The sequence below is a fragment of the Echeneis naucrates genome, chromosome 22 (assembly GCF_900963305.1).
Source record: "Echeneis naucrates chromosome 22, fEcheNa1.1, whole genome shotgun sequence".
In the NCBI taxonomy this organism is placed as follows: domain Eukaryota; kingdom Metazoa; phylum Chordata; class Actinopteri; order Carangiformes; family Echeneidae; genus Echeneis; species Echeneis naucrates.
The window spans coordinates 9671106-9692769 of record NC_042532.1 but is presented as its reverse complement, the minus strand read 5'-3'; the positions used below and the strand labels follow the sequence as shown (position 1 = coordinate 9692769).

General features: G+C 39.8%; 2 protein-coding genes across 3 annotated transcripts; both read left to right on the top strand.

Moving 5' to 3' along the window:
* The first annotated feature begins 1676 nt into the window (after window positions 1-1676).
* Window positions 1677-12451, top strand: LOC115036083 (rho-related GTP-binding protein RhoV-like). Its single transcript, XM_029494191.1, has 3 exons — window positions 1677-1711; window positions 11691-11749; window positions 11838-12451. Exons 1-3 carry the CDS (start codon window positions 1687-1689, stop codon window positions 12285-12287), a joined length of 534 nt encoding a protein of 177 aa, XP_029350051.1. The 5' UTR covers window positions 1677-1686; the 3' UTR covers window positions 12288-12451.
* A 749-nt stretch (window positions 12452-13200) lies between these two features.
* LOC115036097 (zinc finger FYVE domain-containing protein 1-like) lies at window positions 13201-21631 on the top strand. 2 transcript variants are annotated; one of them, XM_029494211.1, is made up of 11 exons: window positions 13201-14571; window positions 14711-15215; window positions 16004-16218; window positions 16312-16418; window positions 16526-16634; window positions 16786-16883; window positions 17167-17242; window positions 17367-17537; window positions 17748-17928; window positions 18038-18151; window positions 19174-21631. In XM_029494211.1, exons 1-11 carry the CDS (start codon window positions 14062-14064, stop codon window positions 19404-19406), a joined length of 2319 nt encoding a protein of 772 aa, XP_029350071.1. In that variant the 5' UTR covers window positions 13201-14061; the 3' UTR covers window positions 19407-21631. The 2 variants fall into 2 exon arrangements, with proteins under 2 accessions (XP_029350071.1, XP_029350070.1); XM_029494210.1 differs by having other exon boundaries at window positions 17125-17242.
* The last annotated feature ends 33 nt before the right edge of the window (window positions 21632-21664 follow it).

Below are 21664 nucleotides of genomic sequence, written 5' to 3'. Positions count from 1 at the left end.
GTGGTTGTCCCTTTACAGAAAACAACGATTTACCTGATCTTTGGACTGACCATTTAAAACAGTTTAATACTCACAGCAATTAAAACATTTCTTATCCTGTTTTGTTACCAGTAATGACAACAGGGCATTGTTATTGTCTTTGCGTGTGTGTTTGTGTGGCAAGACATCATCCTGGACACATCCAGCCACAACATTTAATGGGTATGTGGTTGAGATCATGCTCATGTCATAATATTATTATGACTACTGAGTACTTAACATAATAATGTAGCAATCGATGCTGAGTAATCACATAATGGTGTATTCATATTTACTGAGTAGACAGGTTGCAACATTAACATGATGACAAGTGTTAAACACAATTAGTCAACAACTGACGCATTGAACTTTTTGGTCTTGTCCCCCCCCCCCCCCCCCCCCCAGCCCACACCCTAAATTCCATTATTTCTTTCAAATTACCTTTGCTAACATGTTCAAAGAAACCCTTCAGTGCCTGGACATGAGAGAAACTATATTGGGGGCAGGAGGTTGTATAACTCAGATGGCGATATTCGTTCCTATACCCTGTAATGTTGTTGGCCCCCATCTAACACCACGACTTCTAACAACCCAATTTACCTTAGCCTGGCCTTGGGCAATGAGATTGCTTTACATGTGGCCATCTGTAGAGGCAACACGAGCCACGATGTCGGATATAGGATCTGCTGTCCCTAGGTGGAGGGCGAGAGCCATTTCTCTGACTGTGGTGTGATCAAACTTAAAAAAAATAAAATAAATTCTGTTAAAGATTCCACAGGGAACGCCACATGCTAAACATTTTAATATTTTTAAGGAGAACATAAGAGTTCCCATGTGCAGAACATGAAATGTCGCCTGTCATTACATAACAGCAGCACTGTATCCTGTGGTTGTCCTTGTACAGGAAACACTGATATAACTGACCTATGGAGGAGCTGTTGGTGCTCATGACCATCTGAAATCAGAACATAAAAAGCACAAGAAGTACTCTGTCCTTTCTGAGACACACTGTTTAGAAGGTTATGTTTGTCAGTTGTGTGATAGAAATCCTTGTGCAGATTCAGACAATAGTCTGTATCTTACAGACAGGTGTACACTTCACTGCTGTTCTTGTGGTTTTAACTTTCTTTGCTCTGCACTGTCACACGCAAACAATACCAAAGATCTCCACTCATACTTTCTGTTACAACACTGATTCTTGAGAGTCGGGATAAAACATGTCCCGTGTAGAAAAGTCTTATTTATATCAAACATAAAGAAGTTAATAATGATTGGCATACACATAAAGTCAGATCTAAAGGAATTGTGAATAGTGACGTCATGTTTCAGCATAGATAATTGCTTTTTTGGGGGATATTTGGTGAAATGTATGACTAGTGGTTAGACGCCCTGTTTTCTTTCTCTTGTCCTCAGCAAGAGGTCACAATATTTACCAGCTTTAAACTTTAAAAACCTCTACAATTGGGAACACATTTGTATCAAATCAAAGATAAGGGTTATAAATGTGTAAAACAATGCGTGCCATTAAAATCTAAAAATATTTTCCATAGAAATCTGCCTATCAAAGTTGTGTCCTCTGTCAGATTTTTCATAAACCTCATTAAATCAGGCAATAGCATGGTCAGCTATATCCCTGAGGACCCCTTTTCATTCTCCTGGCTGTGGGGAATGCAGCAGTACCACACATGGTCTAGTAAGTTTGACATTTTTTGGTGTTTTAGATGAAAAATATAAATATTCCTACAGTCACAGCTGGAGTATGTCAACACCATCTCGCTGTTATGATACCTTCTTTAAACCATAGTGGAATCGATTAAAGTATGTTATTGAGATTATGGAGACAGCTAGCAATAGCCAAAAAAAAACTAGCTAGCTAGCTGCACTGATTTTTTTTTCTGCAGAGGGAAAAACATGCCATTTTGGATGGAGTTGACAAATCCACAGATGACCGCTTAATGCACTAATATTATACTATTTTCGAACATAGCAAAGGTAGAGAATGCTATTTTAGGCTTTTATCTGCACATTGATGTACATATATAGCATGCAATTACTTTATTTTACGATATACTTGTGATTTGTAGAGCATGGGCAGGCTGTGGTCTGGTTATTGAATTATTTTCTTTTGTCTGCTTATTATTGAATAACTTTCCAGTGCGTGTTATATATAGCACTTGTCTTCATGATTGATTGATGTGAAATCTAAAAGGTCCATTGTGTAGTTTCTGCTGTTGAAAATATACACACTGGCTTCTTATAGAGCGTGGAAGAAGTTCAGTGTTGCTTTTTCAAATCCAGTTTACTTGGACCATCAGACCAAAAGTGGTACCTGTGGTAATTTTGTTTTGATATTTTAAGACAGGATCCATAGGCTATGTGTCCAGGATCCTGTGGTCAGAGCACAGAATGAAGTGCAGTGGGGTACCTAGAGGAAATCAATGTGGAAGTTGATCATTGAGTCTGTCAGTGTCATTCTCTGCTACTTCTTATCAGTTGTCACACATGCAGAGTTCAGGAAGAAATCATGAGCATTTTGTGTTATACTCTTCGGAATATTGTAATGGCTGTGTCATATCTCCCTCTACTTCCACTGGACATTGATTTGCTCAAGCCAGTGTGTAGATGCTTTCAACATCTGGCTGTAGAAACAAGCTTCAAATGCTGTATTTTGTTTATTACAGATGAATTCAGAATATGTTCAGAATAAGACAAGGAGTTTTTATATCTTAATCTATGGTTACTTCCATCTATTTAAAAAAGCACTTATTCATTAATCAGAAATGCAAATCCAATTTTGTCGACTCCGTCAGTTTCCAGTCAGCACCGTCAGATGTATGTTTTTGTAATTTTTTGAGAGAAAATCTAATTCTTTCTTCAGTTTTTGTTGTTTAAGTAATAAAGGATCATCAGATCTACATCCGCTTGTGTCTAATTCACTTAAGGAAGGTGGCAAAATAAATGATAAAGTTTGAAAATGCAATTTTTTAGAAACAGTGTGAAATTAAACCTTAAATTTATATATTACATTTTATTGCATATCAGAGTAACTAAATACTATTACTCATACATCGCAGATTAAGATTCTAGTTTAGATTAGATTAGATTAGATTCTAGATTAGTGATTCTAGATCATTTACGTGATTAACTAGCACAGATCTTTATCTACATGAATAAATAACCCTCATCAATAAAGAGTAAATTTTCAAAAAACATTTTTCTGAAAGTGTTTTGCCCCAACTTGCAAGAATCAGTGAGTCAGTGCGATAGAAAGACACTTTCAGCGTCTTTAGTGGAAAAGTCTCAAAGCCAATATTTCATTGTTAGGAGAAAACCACAAGGTCTCCCAACATCTGCCAACAAGCGGAAATAAGCCTTTATTTATTCATCTATTTGCAGTGAAAGATCAGTTGTGTTGCATGAGAGCATTATAATTTACAACAGACTCTGGCTCCTCTCATTAGAGCTGAATCAGTCAGTCAATAAATGCCCCTTTCCACACTGTTATGGCTCCTTGGAGAGGTGCAGAGTGAAAATGAGCTCTTTGGGCCACCAGGTTAGCAGAAACCTCCAGGAGCAACCGTTGCCACATATCTGATTTTGTCAAATCTTACAACATCATCAGCAGATATGGCATAAAATCTTACTTGAAAAAACTTCTTATGTATGGACCTAGAATTTAAATTAACACTTACCTACACTTGGGTATATTGTGCACTGTTTGCACTTTGAACTCCTAATAAAAATTTTTACCCATCGCGAAGTCACTTGCTCTCCACAAAAGAATGTCTATGAAGAACAAACACAAACTGCAAACTGTTGGACAGAGGTCATGTCCTCGGGATGTGTGTATGGCCTATAACTACAAAGAACAGTGGTCACACTTTCCAAAAACATTATTCCTGCTATACTCATTTTGGAGCCTCCACCTGCATGCTAATGTGTACCCAAGATGAACCCTGAACTTTGACCTTGGCTTGGTCGGTGTAGTGGCTGAAGGGCACTCTGAAAGTGTGTTAAAGAGAAAGTGAGAGGGGTCCTAATGGAGGCCATCCGCTTTAGTGCCCTAGCCCTCTCATATTGAGACTTCAGCTCTGACCTCTGAGGGTCACGCTGTCCCTCTCTGGGCTCCTGCCAGTGAACATAAGTACTATGCAGCCATAGTGGCCACTTCACCACAAGAAGAGGCCGTCCATTAATAAGGCACAAACATTGGCTAATGATTAGGCAATAAAAAACACGCCTTATTTTGTCCCCTCGATCAATCAACAGATAGAAGCTGAAACTAACGCTCCAGATGTTACTTTTTGAATAGACGGATCAAAAGACCGAATCTGGTGCCTGGCATGGCCCAGAGCTTCTGCTCATCTCGTCTCACGATGCAGAAAAGAGGCACAACAGTTCAGACTCATCCATCATCGTACAATGATGAACACTATTCTTTAATCCATTCATCATCACCAGTGCTTGATGTGAACTTTTTTTTTCCTTATTAAAACAGAAGCATGACTCATACTCATTGGATCTTTTAATCCAATCTTTTTGGAGCAGGCCCCTGGACTGAACCGGGCTTGACAAAATTAAAGCTGCAGCCAGAGAGCTGCCTCCTGCTTCATTAGCTTGTTCTATCCTGGAGGAATGGCACTTTTGCTGCCCTTAATTTCATTTCCCTAATCTCATTTACACTCAGACCCACCTCAGCTGCCTGGGCCAGGCTCTGTAGGCTACATGATCAGCTCAAAATGAACATTTTTTTGTTTCAACTTCAAACATTACAATACACCATAATATATAAACATAAGCTGTTGTCTGGATGAAAATTCTTATCATGTGACAAACCATGAGCGACACTCATCTAACAGGAAATCACAGTTGCATTTGATCTGGTTGCTGTTTTTTTTTTTTCTTTTGATGGAAGAAGGCAGCAACGATGGATGTAACAATCTCGAGACATAATCTCTCTGCTGAACTGCCTCCTGGGGAGGGATGCTGGTAAGAGACACTGAGGGTGTGTGCAGTGTGCAGTAATCACACTCTGTGCCTGAAGGAGCAGGTGCATGTTTTCATAACAACACCAACAGTGTTTGTATGACACAGCGCACCACAGAACGATCGGGTGAAAGTTGTCATGCTCAGCTTACTTAGTGACTCCTGACATCAACAATAAAACAACATCAGCCAAGATAAAGTGACAAAGTGACCAACTGGCCAAGTCCTCACCGGAACAAGTCTGAGATATAGATAGCTGCCACTGTAAACAGCGAATTGTGAAGAGCACTGCTTGTTTAGGAAGCAGTGGGGTCGTGTGGATGTTGTACCCCATTATTATTTTTATTATTATTATTAATATTATAATTTGCAATAGTTGTAGTAATACAGTTAAGATATTTCAACAAGATCTCATATGTCACAAGTAGTACTCATAGTATTTCTTATTTTGCGAAAAAGGAATGCATCTATATGTATATACTATGGTTTGATTTACTTTTGAGATCATCTCATCTCTGCTAGAAGATCAAACTTTGGAATTTGAGACGTGTGGTATAAAGAATTGTGTAATTCAATGAACTGACTCTCACCCCGATCGTAATCTATAGCAAAAGTGGGAAATGCAAGAAGCCATGAGTCTGATGAATACGATGATTAAAGTTCAGGGTGATTTTTTTTTTTTCTTGTGTGGGTGTGAAGCTTTGGCTTCTGTCCACAGATCTCATTGGAGCAAGACTTCAAATAGAGATAGTGCAATATGATGGGGCTCCAGCTCCCCCTGTTGGCAGATGGTTGCAGTGCTTGACAACTGAGTTTGAGACTTAACTTTGATACTTTGAAAACTTTGATACTTTAAACCAAAACTGCTTTGCAATGCATTCTGTTTTACAATACATCAACCAAACTCTCTGTCCAACCCTGGTGGGACTTTCAAATTGTCACAACTTTGCTCTGTGATTTGTGAGACCTTGTGGGGCTTTGACGTTTGACTTTAAAGATAGATGTGACTTTCTGAGGAATTCTCGGCTCTCAGGTACTGACTCACTTTCTTAGCCCAAATCAAAAGACCCTAAAAGTTTCCTGCCATTTTTCTCTGGTGTGTTTTCTCTCAAAGAACAGGAAAGGGAGCTCTGTTTCCCACACACTCACAGAGGTTCAATATCAATGCCATTTTTTAGGGCCCATAGTCCAGCAGCTGCACAGTTATTGTGACAGTCTCTGTGCAGTAACACATTTAGCTAACAATGCTGCAGTTTTTAGAGGGAACAGTATCTTGGTAAAGATTTATTACAACACAACCATTGTATGCTTTAGCACTGACTATAAGCTTTCATTTAGTTCATCTGAGTGGCTTTTTATCTTCGCTGATATGCTTCAATCTTCAAATTCATATTGTCTAACTACCCCCTAGTTATCACAAACTTAGAAAAGATGCCTCAACATGGCTGCATTGACATTCATCTTCCTTCCTAATGTTGATCAACATAAACAAGCTCCATGTAGCAACGTTTTCTTTTCCAGTGTGAGTCAGATGTTTCCTAAGTGTGTAATGGCAAATAATGATGCTTTGTGTTTGTTTGGAAGTTTTATCCCTTTGAAAGGATCATGTTCTCATGTTAATCAGCCAATTGCGACAGAGTTTCCTGTTTAAATAGATTCTAATCATGCTCTGTGAGAACATATGGTGCTCCAAGGATTGATGTGGAGCCAATTGAAACCAAAATGAGAAGCAAACACAGATGCTTCAAAGGCCAAAGGGTGAGATCCCTGTTGATATTGTTATCAGTTCCCTGTAATGCCTGGGATCAAACACCCAGACGTTGAATTGCTGATGTTTTAATTTGTATTTGGAATCATCACGGCTTGTTTACTTTGGTGAGAAAAACACGTTCATTCCTCTGGCTAATGTTGCCATCAGCTACACATGAAGACCTCTGACATCCCAATTATTTATTTGGGACAGACATGCACATAGATGTAGAACTGAAACCAGCACGCAGCTGGTATGTATCATTGATGATGATTCTGACATTTAATCCTAAATAACCATGGAAATCCAGATTGGAATTCCCCAATATGAAAAATACATCACACAGAAAGTTTACCAGCCACTACATTTTTTGTGGATTTATTTTTTTTTTTTCAACACAACCTATTTATTTCTTATAAAGATTTAACCTTATGTTGGTCTAGATTCTACTTTTGTTATTTATTTATTCATTTATTTGGCTCATGTTTTTGAAATTAACTGCAATTGTTATTATTTTAAGTAGGGGATTGTTGCCACCATCACATCTGTACCGTAAATATGAAATAGAAAGTTTGGCTTATCTTAACACTAAGGCTGGAAATGGGGAAGCAGCTCACTTTCCTAGTAGGTACAAAGGCAACATAATAATGCACAAGTAAGATTCAACAAATGGATAGAACATGTGCGTTACTATGTAGTTTTTTGACTTATTGACAGAATCAGGCTAGAGGTTTCTACTAACAGCTGGCTGTAAACAGAAGATAAAAAGGGAAAAAATGTCAAAAGTAAGAAAATACTTTATATATTTATACTTTAATAAATATATCAAACTGTAAATTCATGAATGCATATTCCTGCAGTCACCATCGAGCAGATCAATTGAAAGGTTCTTGTCTGACAGTTTTGGGGTAAGTCTACTGCCTCTCCCATGGGGGGCAGAGGAGTGACCCCCTGTGATGCTTTCTGGAGGGGACAGGGAGGATTAGTCCACTGCTCATGGACCTCTGCCAGGGTTTAACGGAGCAGTAATAACTAAATTGACAGGGATGCTTGCTGGCCAACAAAAGCCCAAAAACACTCAGGCTTTACTTAAAAACTGGGACAGGCTGATTTACCCTAAGCTGGTTCACATCCAAATGATACAATACTTGTTATGAAATTGATTCAGATTAACTGCAAATGCACTGATCCAACAAAAAAGGCAAGGAAGTATATCCGATTCACACGATCACAATGTATTCACAGTCGGGAGTTTATGCTTTCCTGCAATAACTGTTGGCTACAGGTCAAGAATGTGAACAACGGGGGTCAGTTAGGAGGTAGGGCAGAGGTGGGAGAGATCCACAGAGGTCTGAATTCCCATGAATCACTTGATGCAGTGAACACAGGGTGCTAGATTTCGAGATGACCTGGGAGGAGGCCTGTATCCTGTTGCTAATAAACTGGGGATATATTTGGTATCCCACAGCCTGAGCCTGTGCTATAGATAATATAGGAAAAATAATTGTTAACAGGAATTTAACTCCAGACTGAAACAGCTCAACATAAATTGCTATGAAATCTATTAGAGACATTTGTTTTCTTCAAGGGATGAATTTTCCTTTTTCATTAACATAAAGTTCACATTATGGCTTTGATTGTTGTCAGTTGTTTGCAGTTTTTGTGTCACCTCAGGGCTGATAACACAGTTATAGAGTCGCATTGATAACATGCTGTGTCATTTTAATCTGAAATGGGAAACTTTTTGAGGTTGAATGCAGGAATTTGAAGTTGCACCTTTCACATGGAGGAATATTAAGAGGGACATATACAACATGCTATGATGCTGTGTGATACCTCAATGAAGGGGTTCAAAAAAGCCTAATGTCAATTATTACAAGGTTTCAAGTTAATCCAACAGATTATTTTTTATTCATATTTATTCAGTTTCAACAAAGCAGGTCGCAACCTTTGACCCTAGGCAACGAACAATGTCAAAAAGATTACACTGAATAAATGTAAAGTGACACTGTGACCATTAAGTAACCCGCACAAACTAAAGAAGGAGAGGGAAAGCGTTTCCATTGTGTCAGGTCTCAGTGCGATGGAGGCCTGCATCCTGATCTAATCCTCACCACTTAACAGCCTTGGCACCATCTACTTAAAGGCACATTATGCAGGAAATGCTATGCAAATGTCTTGTTTATCGCTTCATCTCTGTGTCAGCCACCAGTTTTGTGCCCTGATCTCTGGCTTAGGGAGGGGCTTAATCTTTTAACACCTATCTGGCAGATTTTTCTATTGTTGTTAGATTTGATACAACAGTCTATTGATACTGCCGCTTACTTTTTAACAACCAGAGCAATACTTAATGGGAACATGATGAGTTAATCTATAGTTATATAGTTACTTCCTATAGTTTATCTAAAATGTACAGATCTGCAGGAGCATGAACAGATTTTTTTTAAGTGTGCTGTATGTGTATTGGGGACTTTCCTAAACTGCACACTCTGAGAGACCCTTACTAAGCAGATTACCTCCATAAATCTGTGTCAGAATACATTTCTGCATCTCTAGTCATGCAACACGAAACAGAACGTGAGAATGCAGACACAAAACATGTTTACAGTCAGATATGCATCCCTGTCTTTTAAATTCAGGTTTAGGTCAGCAGGGCATTGCTGACATCTGCTGCATGAGTAAAGGTACACGCAAAGCTTGCAAACATATTTGCATTCAGTTGCACAAGGCCAGCATTTGCACTTGTAGAGCACTGAAGAGCATCTTAGTGGTTGATCTGTGATTACTAAAGAAGCTGCTGCAGGAAAAGAATCTTTTGGATGTCGAGATATTTAAAGACCACTTCCTGTGTTTGACATTTACCTTGGAATAAGGAACAGCATTGTGACTCACAGCTGACAGAGGTGTAGCAAGGGAGTTGAGCTGGCAACACGATGTGCGTTTGTAGCATGGGGGTGGTGGGGGGGGTCACCAGATGTTGTCCTCCTCCCATTGGGAATAAACTGTATCACTCACACTGCAGGTGGTGGGAAAAGGGGGGAGAAAGGGAGAAGAGAACGAGTGAGTGAGAAACAACGGCAAACAGGAAGCAGAGACCTTACAACACAATGCTCACAGAGTTTCCTGCAGGCACAGACAGATAAGGAACAACACTTTGTTTAAAGCTGTATTTTCACCCTGAAACGTTTCCTGCTCTCATAAACCACATCTTATAATGCCTGTGATACAGCTGAGGTTTTGTGCAGAAAATTGGGATTTTTAGCTGTTGAACTCCACGAAAAAACCCTAATGTCTCAAAAATAATACAAGCAACAACCTGCATCAACATCTGCACCAATCCAATCCCAGAAGTAGTTACAGGGAAGGAGATGACACAAGGCAGGTGTGTTTTGATGCTGTCATACTTGCTATTATTACAGATTTTATCATGTTTGGTGATATTGGTAGTTGAAAGGCAGTGTAGTCTGTAAATTGATTTTTATAATGAGAGATTTATAAAGAAGCTACCAATAATATATGTGTATGCAATTATGAACCCGGTCACCCTGGAAGAGACAGGATGAAACATGGAACATGACAACTCTTCTATAAACATGAGCTGGTGACAGTCTAACAATGCCTTTCTCCGCTGCACCCTTTGCTCTTTCACATGAGAGTAACCTGCCTTCAAAAAACAGACGTTTGTTCTTAAACAACCAAACATGAGATATTAAAAACAGCCTGTCTTTCAAAGTTGCTGGCTGTTAGAGGCCATTGCTCCTAAAAGTTGGGTTGGAAAAATGATTACATTTCGTATGAAGCTGAAAAAGAAGCCTTCTATCATCATCTAACATGGAAAAGCAAGAGAAAAACACTGAAGTTTCTGTGAATTCAACAAATTCATCTTTTCGTTTATTTATTTTTGGTCCGACAAACTGTGGCTCCTCAATCTCTTCTTCGTTCACTGTTTCACTCATCAATTATCAGCCTGACAGAAGAAACTGAAAGCAGAGCCAGACTAAGGAACAGCGTAGACTGTAGCATTCAGAGGAGGATGCTGGACCAACACCTCCCTCTATTGGCCAATATCAACTTTACTCCCATTTATTGACTCAATTGAGATTAACCAGATCTGAACAGCAGGTTCTAGGTTTCACAACAAGGTTTCACACTGTGATGCATTTCACATCTGAACTATAAACACAACGTGGAAATGGAAGAAGAAGAGCAGCCACACTCCTCTTTAGTCAAACAAAAACCACTTTAGGGCACTTTTACAGTAATTCTCAGGGGACACCACAACCACGTTTTCTGCTCTTTATTATTTTCAAATATTCAAACAATTGTCTCTCAAAATAAAGTAAAAGAACCAGAAGGGACATGCCACACAAACACATGAGAGTTTTTTGAAGTTTGGCCTGCTAATCTTTATACAAATAAGAAATATATTCCTTCATGCTGCTGGATACCATTTAAGGTCAAATGAGCTGGCCTTTACAGTAATGTTTGTGGGAGTGACTATGTAAATCTGCTTCAAAGGGAAACAGTCAAACTGTTGGGGGGTCACTCATCTGATTGGGTGCCTTTGTTCTTTCAAATCTTGGTGTCCTGCAACCCCTGGGGGAGAGCACATCTTTTACAGTAACACTGGTCTCCTGCTTGGAATTTTGAACTGCTGGGAAAATGGAAGGATAATTCAAGAAAAGATGGCACAGGCCTGTCAGAGACACGAAAAAGCAAACAGACTGAGGGAAGAGCTGAGCTGCTTGCTGGTTGGTGATGGAGCTGTGGGGAAGACCAGCATGGTTATTAGCTACATCTTCAACGGATACAACAGCGACTACAGACAAACAGCTTTTGATGTTTTCACTGGCAAGTAAAGGTCATTTTTGTTTAAAGGTCAACAGGTACAGGACTCAGAAATAATTTTTTTTTTTTTTTTCTGCTTAACTTCCAGGTTTGGTTCATGTGAATGGCATTCCAACTCGAGTCAAACTGATAGATACAGCTGGGCAGGTAGATATCCACATATTCCATCATATGATTTATTTAATAAATCATTTTTAGTGCTTGGCTCCTCATCTCTCATAATGTGATCTGTCAGGAGGAGTTTGGCCACCTCCGCTCTTTGTGCTACGCCCATGTGGATGTCTTCATCCTCTGCTTCAGCCTGGTGAACCCTGTTTCCTTTGACAACATCAGCTCAAAATGGATCCCACAGATCCGTGTTAGCAATCCAACCTCTCCCATCGTTCTGGTTGGGACCCAGTCAGACCTTTGCCACAATGTGGATGTCCTTATTCATCTGGACCAGCGACACGCCAAGCCAGTCTACTTCAGACAGGCCAGAAGGTTGGCACACAGGATCAGAGCTCAAGACTATGTGGAGTGTTCAGCTCTAACACAGCACAACCTCAAAGATGTATTTGACTGTGCTGTAACTGCTGCCATTAAGCACAAGCAAACTGGCACTAAATCTAAAAAGCTTGGTCTGCTTGGACGTTTAAAGACATTCTGTACCTGTGGATGGAGAAGAATACTCAGATACATCTAATGTGGAATTAAAAGGTGAGGAGCTTAATGAATGCTGTATGCTTTTTTTTGCAAGGAACCACATATTTGATATTAAAACACCTCTCTCCAAAATATGGATTATGCACTAAAAGAATTAAACTCAAAGCCAGTTTTGACAAGGTCCTTTAAGAAATCAGTGTATTACCAGTTTTCTCTTCTCCGTGTCTGTTCTTGGTTTTCTTTGTCACTGTTGTTCATATTTTTGTGTGCATGGATTAAAGTTTTGAAACAAATGCACTACAGTGTAACACATATATCATGCCCAGCTTCTTCTTACGATTAGATTTTGAAAATGGTTTTAACCATTAAATTAAAAAAAAAAAAACAAAACATCCTGTAGATCCTGCAGTGGAAAGTACTGACAGTGGGGAAATGGAGGGAAAACGCAAAGTACCATTTAGAACAAATGGTCACCTGCTGATACTTTGAAGTGCTAGTTTAAAAGACAAAAGCTATTTAAGTCCATCCTCTGTTTGAAAGCTTATGTTGATGCGCATTCCCAATTCCCAACAATTGCCTTTCAATCACCCATGCATTTGTAACTTTCTTAGGGACAATGATTATATTTGTTTTAAATAGTATGCCCTTCAATTTGATTTGATCAAAATCAGATTTTATTAAGTGTTATTTATCAAAAACTAAGTTTCTTTTATGCCCCAGATAATGTTATATAAGGGACATTAATTAGATGTGGCTGAGTATAGGCACCAATAACAGAACATATTAGACTATAAAAGCGACTGTTTTTTTAACATTTCAGACTTTTACACGGTCAGTCTTAAAAACTCAATTTCCCAGCATGCATATGCAACTCAGCCTCCTCTGACCCTGTGACTGAAAATAATCTGATCAGCTGATCTGACCTGGCAACAAAATAGCGTAGCCAGAGAGGAAATCTGCTAGGGAGGGGACTGAAGAACAAAACAATGACACTGCTCGGAAGGATTCAAACAGAGTAGCACTTCATGAAGACTTTTAAAACTGTGTCTGTCGGATTTACGTCCCGTTTGAAAGTAACGTCCGACGTCCGAGTTTTTGCCGTCGACGGGCTGTTGTTTTTGTTGATATGTTGTTACGGCTCAGTTGACAGACGGAGGCTAGCTGCTTGTTTAGACGGCTATGAACTGTTGGGGCTTTCTGGCTCTTTATTTTCAGCTCTTCTTTGGAAGAAGCTGAATCATACCGTCGAAACTAAACAGATGTGAGCTGAGTATTTATGTTTGCGCGACAGATGATCTGCTTAGTTTGCTAACGACCTCCTGAAGGGACAGTTTGTTAGCTAGCCTGTTGTTAGCATCAACATTTGTACATTCATCTCCACTGGGGGACTTTATTGTCTGGGTGGGCACACGGTACCTTTACAGGCTTCTGTATTATTTCGTGGTTTTCTTCGCAGATCTACTTCATGTAATGTAGGAGCAGTAAGCTAACTTCAATGCACGAACTAGCCAAGTGTTAGAGGTAAAAAGGTATCAGCTGTAATTCAAGCAGACGGCTGTTCTTACTTCACTGCATCCCTGTTGGTTGCAATAAATTACGTTACTAAGCCTCAAATTCAGTGAACTAACAGTCTAATTTGTTGTTGAAACGTAGTTCACCCTGACATTCAGCTGTTTTAAGTTGATTTAATCATTGTGTTTGGTTAGTTCATTTACGAATTACCACATTTGATGCATTTTCCATTAGCTGCTGCTGTTGTCAAAGCTGTTCCAATAAGCTTAACGCAGTATTTTAAGTTTATCTTGTAGGAAACGATGAGTGGGCATGGCTCATCTTCTGAAAAGGGAGTTAATACAAGTCTAATATGTCAAGAAAGCTATGCCTGTGGTGGCTCTGAGGAGGCTGCATTTGAGTGTGATGAATGCAGAAGCCTGCAGTGTGTTCGTTGTGAGATTGAGCTCCACGCTCAGCAGCATTTGAAGAACCATGAGCGGGTTCAGATAGGTCCTGGGCACGTCCCTTACTGTGATAACTGCAAAGGGGGTAACGGAGACAATGGCAAACGCCATCGGTCTGTGGTCCACTGCCAGAACTGCAAAGTTAACTTGTGCCAAGACTGTCATAAACGCACCCACAGTGGAGGTAACAAGAAGAAACACCAGCTCACATTTTACCCTCCACCACCCAAGCCTGCAGAGGTCAACTCTGTCCAGACATCCATTCAACCAACTGTTCAAATAGCCAATGACATCAAATCTCAGAGAGCCAAACTCTTGGAGAAGGTTTCCAGTTTCCTCTTGGTTGATGAGAGTGAAGAAATGCAGGTGAGTTGTAATAAAGCGAGACGTTGTGTGAATAGAAACAGAATCCGAACACCAAAATATTTTATCTCTGTGTCGATGTTTTGATTTGTAGATTAGATAATTAAATTCCACTGATGAAGTCAATCTTGTTCTTTCAAAGATAAAAGATGAAGCTTTGTTTTTGAAGAGCCTGAACTGCAAACCTGATCAGCTGCTGAAGGTTGTATCCATCTTTGGTAACACGGGAGAGGGCAAGTCTCACACCCTGAACCATACATTCTTTATGGGGAGAGAAGTGTTCAAAACTTCTCCCACACAGGAGTCGTGTACAGTTGGTGTGTGGGCAGCATTTGACCCGATCCACAAAGTAGTTGTCATCGATACTGAGGGGCTGCTTGGGAACAGTTCCAAACAGGGCCAGAGAACCCGACTGTTGCTGAAGGTACTCGCCATATCTGACCTCATCATTTACCGCACCCATGCTGACCGTCTTCATGATGACCTCTTCAAGTTCCTTGGGGACGCCTCAGATGCCTACTTAAAGCATTTCACCAAGGAGCTGAAGGCCACAACGGCCCGATGCGGCCTGGATGTCCCGCTGTCCACCCTGGGCCCAGCTGTGGTTATCTTCCATGAAACAGTTCACACTAAGTTACTTGGCTCAGGTACAACTTTCTATTAAGGTAGACGACTACATTGTAACTGCCACAAATATGGTTATGCACCACTATAAAGTGTTAGAGGCATTACCTTTAAACTAAACTAAAGATCATACACAGCTGATAGTTACAGGTTTAGAAAATAATCTGCAGTTTGTTTGTTTTTTTCTTCCTTTTAACTTCATCACCAGCATTCCAACTTTTTAAGAAATGTATAAACACTGCTTCAGGGACTAAACAAAAATCTATCAGTGAAGTCATAAATGACACACCTATAATGTAGTTACTCCATTTAATGACAGTACCATATTTTGCATGTTTTAAGCCACTTGCTACAACTCATACTTTACTTGGCTTGCCAATGTGGGTGGTGCACTGCAGTATTAGAGTTGTTTCTTTTACAACTTCCCTGTTGCTGCTGGTTTCTGTTCATTTTGCAGTGTTGTGAAAATCAGTTTGCAGGCATGGGGTTTGTTAAGTGAATCCAAAGTGAGCAGTAACTTAATTTTATTCATTCATCATTCATTGAGCCAGAAAGGGTCCATTGAGTTTGAGGACCTCTTCTTTTATTATTACGGTATTTTACAGTAAAATACATAAAAGCAACATAAGCAAAATATGAAAAGAAGAAAGACATACATCCACACTATCAGCATTTTCCCTGCTTACAAGTCATTGCTGAAAAGCTGTAATTGCTTTGATATTTCAGGATGCCATATTTTTGTCCCATATATCACAATTGGCACAGTGAAACACACAAGTTTTAAACACTGTCCGTCTTTGGGCCGTTTCAGATAAATCATCTGAGTCGGTGGATCGGCTGCTGTTGGAGCGCTTCAGGAAGCTTTCCCGTTTTCCAGAGGCCTTCAGTTCTGTCCAGTACTGGGGTACACAGACTCTCAGTCCTCCGACTGACTTCCGTGGCTTGCAGAATAAACTGGAGCAGCTCCTGGATAATAATGCCACCCGTTCTCCACGCACACCTGTGGTCATCTTTAAAGCCCTACAGGTAGTCCCGTATGAACACCACTCACATCCACCTTCCACCAAACTGGTTTATTTTATGGGACTAATTGTATTATATGTTGGTTCTCTCCTTTAGGCACTGAGTGAGCGCTTCAATGGGGAAATTGCAGGTGAACTGGTAGCTCACAGCTGCTTCTTCCCTGATGAATACTTCACCTGCTCCATCTTGTGCCTCAGCTGTGGGTCAGTACATCTATGCTTTTTAGAATATTTACCCATTTTTGTGTCATCTTCTTTCTCATAACATTTATTAATTATTTCTTCATTGTGGCCTGCGACCTCTGCCCCAGGTCTGGGTGCAAGAACAGCATGAACCACTTAGGAGAAGGAGTGTGCCATGAGGCAAAGCACAGATGCCGTTATTCTGCCCAGTATGATAATCGTATTTACACCTGTAAGGTATGAACAATAGCTCCTTTATACCACAAAGATAGACCTGAGCTGTCCCTTTTTATCATTGACTTGGATTGCAATTAGTCTTGATTCGTAACTGATGAACTTGATTTTAAAAACTGTTGTATGTTGTACATTGTATGTTGCATCACCTCAGGCTTGCTATGAAGGTGGAAAGGAAGTAATAGTTGTCCCTAAGACCTCAGCTTCCTCAGATTCTCCATGGATGGGCCTTGCCAAATATGCTTGGTCTGGGTAAGTAACAGGAGAATGACCTGCAGGGCCAGTGTAACTAGGGTTGAGTTGGGTTTATGTTATCAATGAGCCCAATTTTAGTAATCGTGTTCCAGACTGTGACCTAAAATCTAAATTTTCTACTCAAAAACCTACATGTCCCATAGTAAATAATATCTGAAATCCACATTTGTAGAGATTGAGTTTTACTTGTACTTGTGTGTGGGTGTGTTTGTGTGCACACGTGTGTATGTCTGTTCAGGTATGTTATTGAATGTCCAAATTGTGGAGTGATCTATCGGAGTCGCCAGTACTGGTATGGGAACCAGGACCCTGTGGATACTGTTGTCCGCACTGAAATCCAGCATGTGTGGCCTGGGGTAAGGGGAACATGTTCTTTCACCTTTTTTTTACCATCATAGATCGGATAAGCATCCAGAATCTACAGTTGTGGATATTGGTAACCATTTATCTACAATTTAAAAATCTCTGTTTTATTTTCAGTCGGATGGCTTTTTAAAAGACAATAGCAATGCAGCACAGCGTCTTCTAGATGGAGTAAACTTAGTGGCCCAGTCTGTGTCAGAGCTCAGTGTCAAGCCTGCCAAGGCTGTCACCTCTTGGCTGACAGATCAAATCGCCCCAGCCTACTGGAAACCCAACTCCCTCATCTTGGTGAGTGACACACAGCCCCACCCTCTGCCACCCGCCACCAACAGCCAAGTCAACAATTTAGTGTCCAGAGGGATTTTTACTGTCTGGTGTTCTGTGCCTGTTACACCAGCTATGTCACAAGATAAAACTTGGATAGACTTCAATTACATACTCCTCCCTGCAGCTCTCGGTCAATTACAACTTCTATTGTTATTTGTTCTCTTGTACAAGGTGTGCCATAAGTGTCATGCAGTCTTCCAGGACAATGACACCAAGCATCACTGTCGTGCCTGTGGGGAAGGTTTCTGCGATGGTTGCTCTTCCAAAGCTGCACCCGTCCCTGAGAGAGGCTGGGGTCTTGCCCCTGTCAGAGTCTGTGACGTCTGCTTTGAGCAGAGAGCTTCATATGCAGGTACACAATCCCAAAAAAATCAAATGTCCCTGTTATATTTATCTGCATCTAATGAAGCCATTAAAGTTGGGGGAGCTGCAACTTCAGCAATGATATTTTCTCAATGCAGAGGTGCTTGAAGCAGAGTTAGAGGAAGAAGAAGGTGGAAACCTGGCCAGGAAGGTGGGAGAGGCAGTCACCAACACATTAGGGGTTGTGGTGACTGCTATTGACATCCCTCTTGGTGAGTGTTGCCCAAAGCGAAATCTAAAAAATTGAATGTTATGTAACAGGGGTATAACTGTGGGCGCATGGATACAATGCCCTCTGGTGGCAGAGTTGTATGATGCTTAATTACATCATGAGGAAAAGAAGTGAGGTCTTGATTCTAGTTAAAGGTCTTCAAGATATGCAGGAGGTTGACAAAGCCCTGCTTATAAGAAATATGGGATGAACTGACAAGTGACACGGTTGTACTGGAACCTTAACCATTACTAAAGAGCTCACAGGTCTCTTAACTTAATATAAATCATGCAAATGTCAGGGATAAAGGAAAGTATTTATAAATCAAATGACAAATGAGTGTACTGGTAAAATAATCTCAGATCAATATCATTGGAATAACCAAACAGGGGTTCAGTGCAGAATTTGCATCTGCCTGACCTGCCATTAGTTGCAGTTGCACTCACTAAACTTACATCTAGATTGCACTTTGGTCCTGTGGTTATGAGAAAAGCATTTTTTTAATTTTTTTTTTATTTTTTTTTTACAATTGCAATCACGTGACATACTTCTGGGAAGATAATCCAAAAAGTGTTACACATTGAGAAATTTAGTTTATGGTACAAGATTAAATGTTCTGCTCACACAAATGCACATCAGGTTACATTACTGCCAGCTAACCTTCAAATTGTTGTTTCATGCATGTCTACAGTTTAATTAACCCATTCTTTATTTAGTACTTTACACCACTTTGTAGAAGGCAAGGCTAGCTGAAAGCTCCAATCACAACAAAATTAACATCATTTACAAACCCAATTGTTGTTTTTTGTTTCCATGGTAACAAGAGCCAGGTAACAGTGTCCAGTCATTATGCTATGTTAAACTGATATGCATGTTTCTTAAAACGCCAATATTATACAGTTTAAAATGGCTGAGTAACTTGAAATGAAATCATTGTGTGTAGTTAAACAAGTTGTGATTACCTTAAGACATAACCAATAAGTGCTTGTGTTCGTATGAATTTATGTTATGTACTCTCTGTAGGCCTCGTGAAAGACGCAGCCCGTCCAGCCTACTGGGTCCCTGATCAAGATATTCTGTCCTGCCACAGCTGCCAGCGTGAGTTCACTGCCAAACTGTCCAAGCATCACTGCCGTGCCTGTGGCCAAGGAGTATGTGACGACTGCTCCCCAGAGCGTCGGCCGGTTCCGTCGCGGGGCTGGGACCACCCAGTTCGCGTGTGCACCAGCTGCAACCAGAAACCTGGAGAACTTTAACACGAACGGCCTTCCTTCCTCAGAGCACTAGAGAGAACCACACACTCACTCAGCTCGCAGTCTGCCACTGCTTTACCTCTGTTAATCCAATGGTTCTGTCTCGTATCTGTGGCAAGGAAGTTCTAAGGCACGTTTGTGTGTGTGTGTGTTTGTTTGTGTGCGTGTCTGGGTGTATGTGTGTGTGTATAAACACGTATTTACATATATATAGAACATATAGCAGATTTGGGATTTCTGAGTTCCTGTGGCCTTTGTAGAACAGCCAGAACATTTAAGTTACTTGACTGAGCGTGAAACCTGCATTTGCACTCTGATTATTCACAGAGTGAATATTTTAATTCTTATTGACACAAATCCCTAATTTTATGTTAAATAAGGCTGTTCAGCTATTTTTCTACTATCATAAAATATAAAAAAATATCACTTAAAGAATATTAGGTAGTTGAGACCATTATGCGGTTGGTGTGATTAGTGCCCAGCAATTCATATTATTGAGCGTTGTTTCTCTGATGTAGTATTTGTAATGGCATGGAGATATTTTACTTCCATGCAGGTATAACTGCAGGCTCCATTGCATGCTGTATTGCAACATTTTAGTTTTTGCACTAAGCCTTTTTCAGCTGTTATAGGCTGTTGCTTACGATGGCCAAAACCCAGATATCTAGATGGTCAAGTAGTTTGTCCTAGGCTTAAATCTAAAGTCTAGAGTGTGGATATCTGGTGTGCCAAAAATCATTCAGGTCACTGTATCTGTGCTGGTTTAATTGTTATATTTTATCATGTACTTTGTGGTCGTATGAAGACATAGAACTATGTTAGAGGGTGTACATTTGAAATGCTGAAAATTATTTATGTATTGAAGAAAAAAAAATAATAACACTCTGGCATGCATGGCAGATCCAGTCTGAGAGATCCATGGCCTTCTGTTTTTTCAGAGGAAAATCTCTGATTAAGCCTATTTCTTTTACCAAGCGTGCATACATGTTTTAAAATGTCAGATTTATTTTCTTGACCCCATGATTTAAAATTGTTGGCTTTTTTTTTTTTTGTGTATTTACAAAAGTTTTTCACTAGGGTTTATATTTTGCAGTAGTTAATAATATCAAAATATGCGTTTAAACCAGTTTTATATTGTTGTTACATTCATGCCTCCAGGTCTGACAGGATAAGAACTTGTTTAGTTCCTCACAGCTATTTTTTCTGTTATTTTGCATCCATTAATGGAAGTTATCATATATTTCATTTCTGTGGTTTGTTTGGCATTATTTACTGTATGAATATTTATATTCTTTGTAGTGACAATGTGAAACGCTCTTGTTCTCCTTAGTTTTTTTTTTTTCCCAGCAGTACACAAAAACAGATGCTCAAACGTGGCATTGATGAGAAATTGAACCATATTTAGTGAGAACTTTAACTTGTCTTGCATTATTAATTTTATGTTATCGAGTAATGAGACTTTTACATATCATACAAAGCACAAGGTGATGCCGTTAACACATGCTTATATTTTATTGTTAAAAATTAGAAAAGAAAGGAGGGGGGGGGTCTGTTGATTGTATGCTTTGTAGATAAAGTTAATTCTCCCTTTGCTCCTAACGTGGAACTTCTTGGTTCTGATGTCTGATGAAGAGTTGTTGTGTCTGCCTCATCTCAAAATAGATTTATCTGTCTGAATGTTGCATCACACACACACACACGCCCTCTGAGATGGTAATATTGCACAAGCTAGAATAGGAAATACATCATGTCAGATCAATTGTAGTGGACTTCATTCCCATGCAAATGTTGACAGTGTGTTGTTTCCGATATGTTCAGTTTTTATTTAACCAGGTTGTGACTCACTTTCACACTACAAATCAAGCAGGAACAAATGATACATTTTTAACAGTTGGAAACTACCTTGAAGCAGTGATGTGTGTAGATACTTACTTAATTGGTGGAAGATATGCATCTGATTAAAGTTGTATCAGCTCCTGTCTGTTGAAACACATTATGGAATTGCCTCCATGTCTTAAGTGTGTGTGTTTGTGTGTTTTAAATGTCTCTGTCATACCACTTACTGTACTGTATGTGGGAGGAATAGATCGTGTGCACGCCTGTGCATCTTAAAGCTCTACTTTTTTTCCTCTCCAGCACTTCGGCTCTGGATAAAGTGAGGAAAAATTATTTGCTAGGTGCTTATTGATGGTGATGATAAATGACCTACAATTATTTTAATAAATAATTAAACACAAGCTTCCATGTTGGTCTTCTGTGCC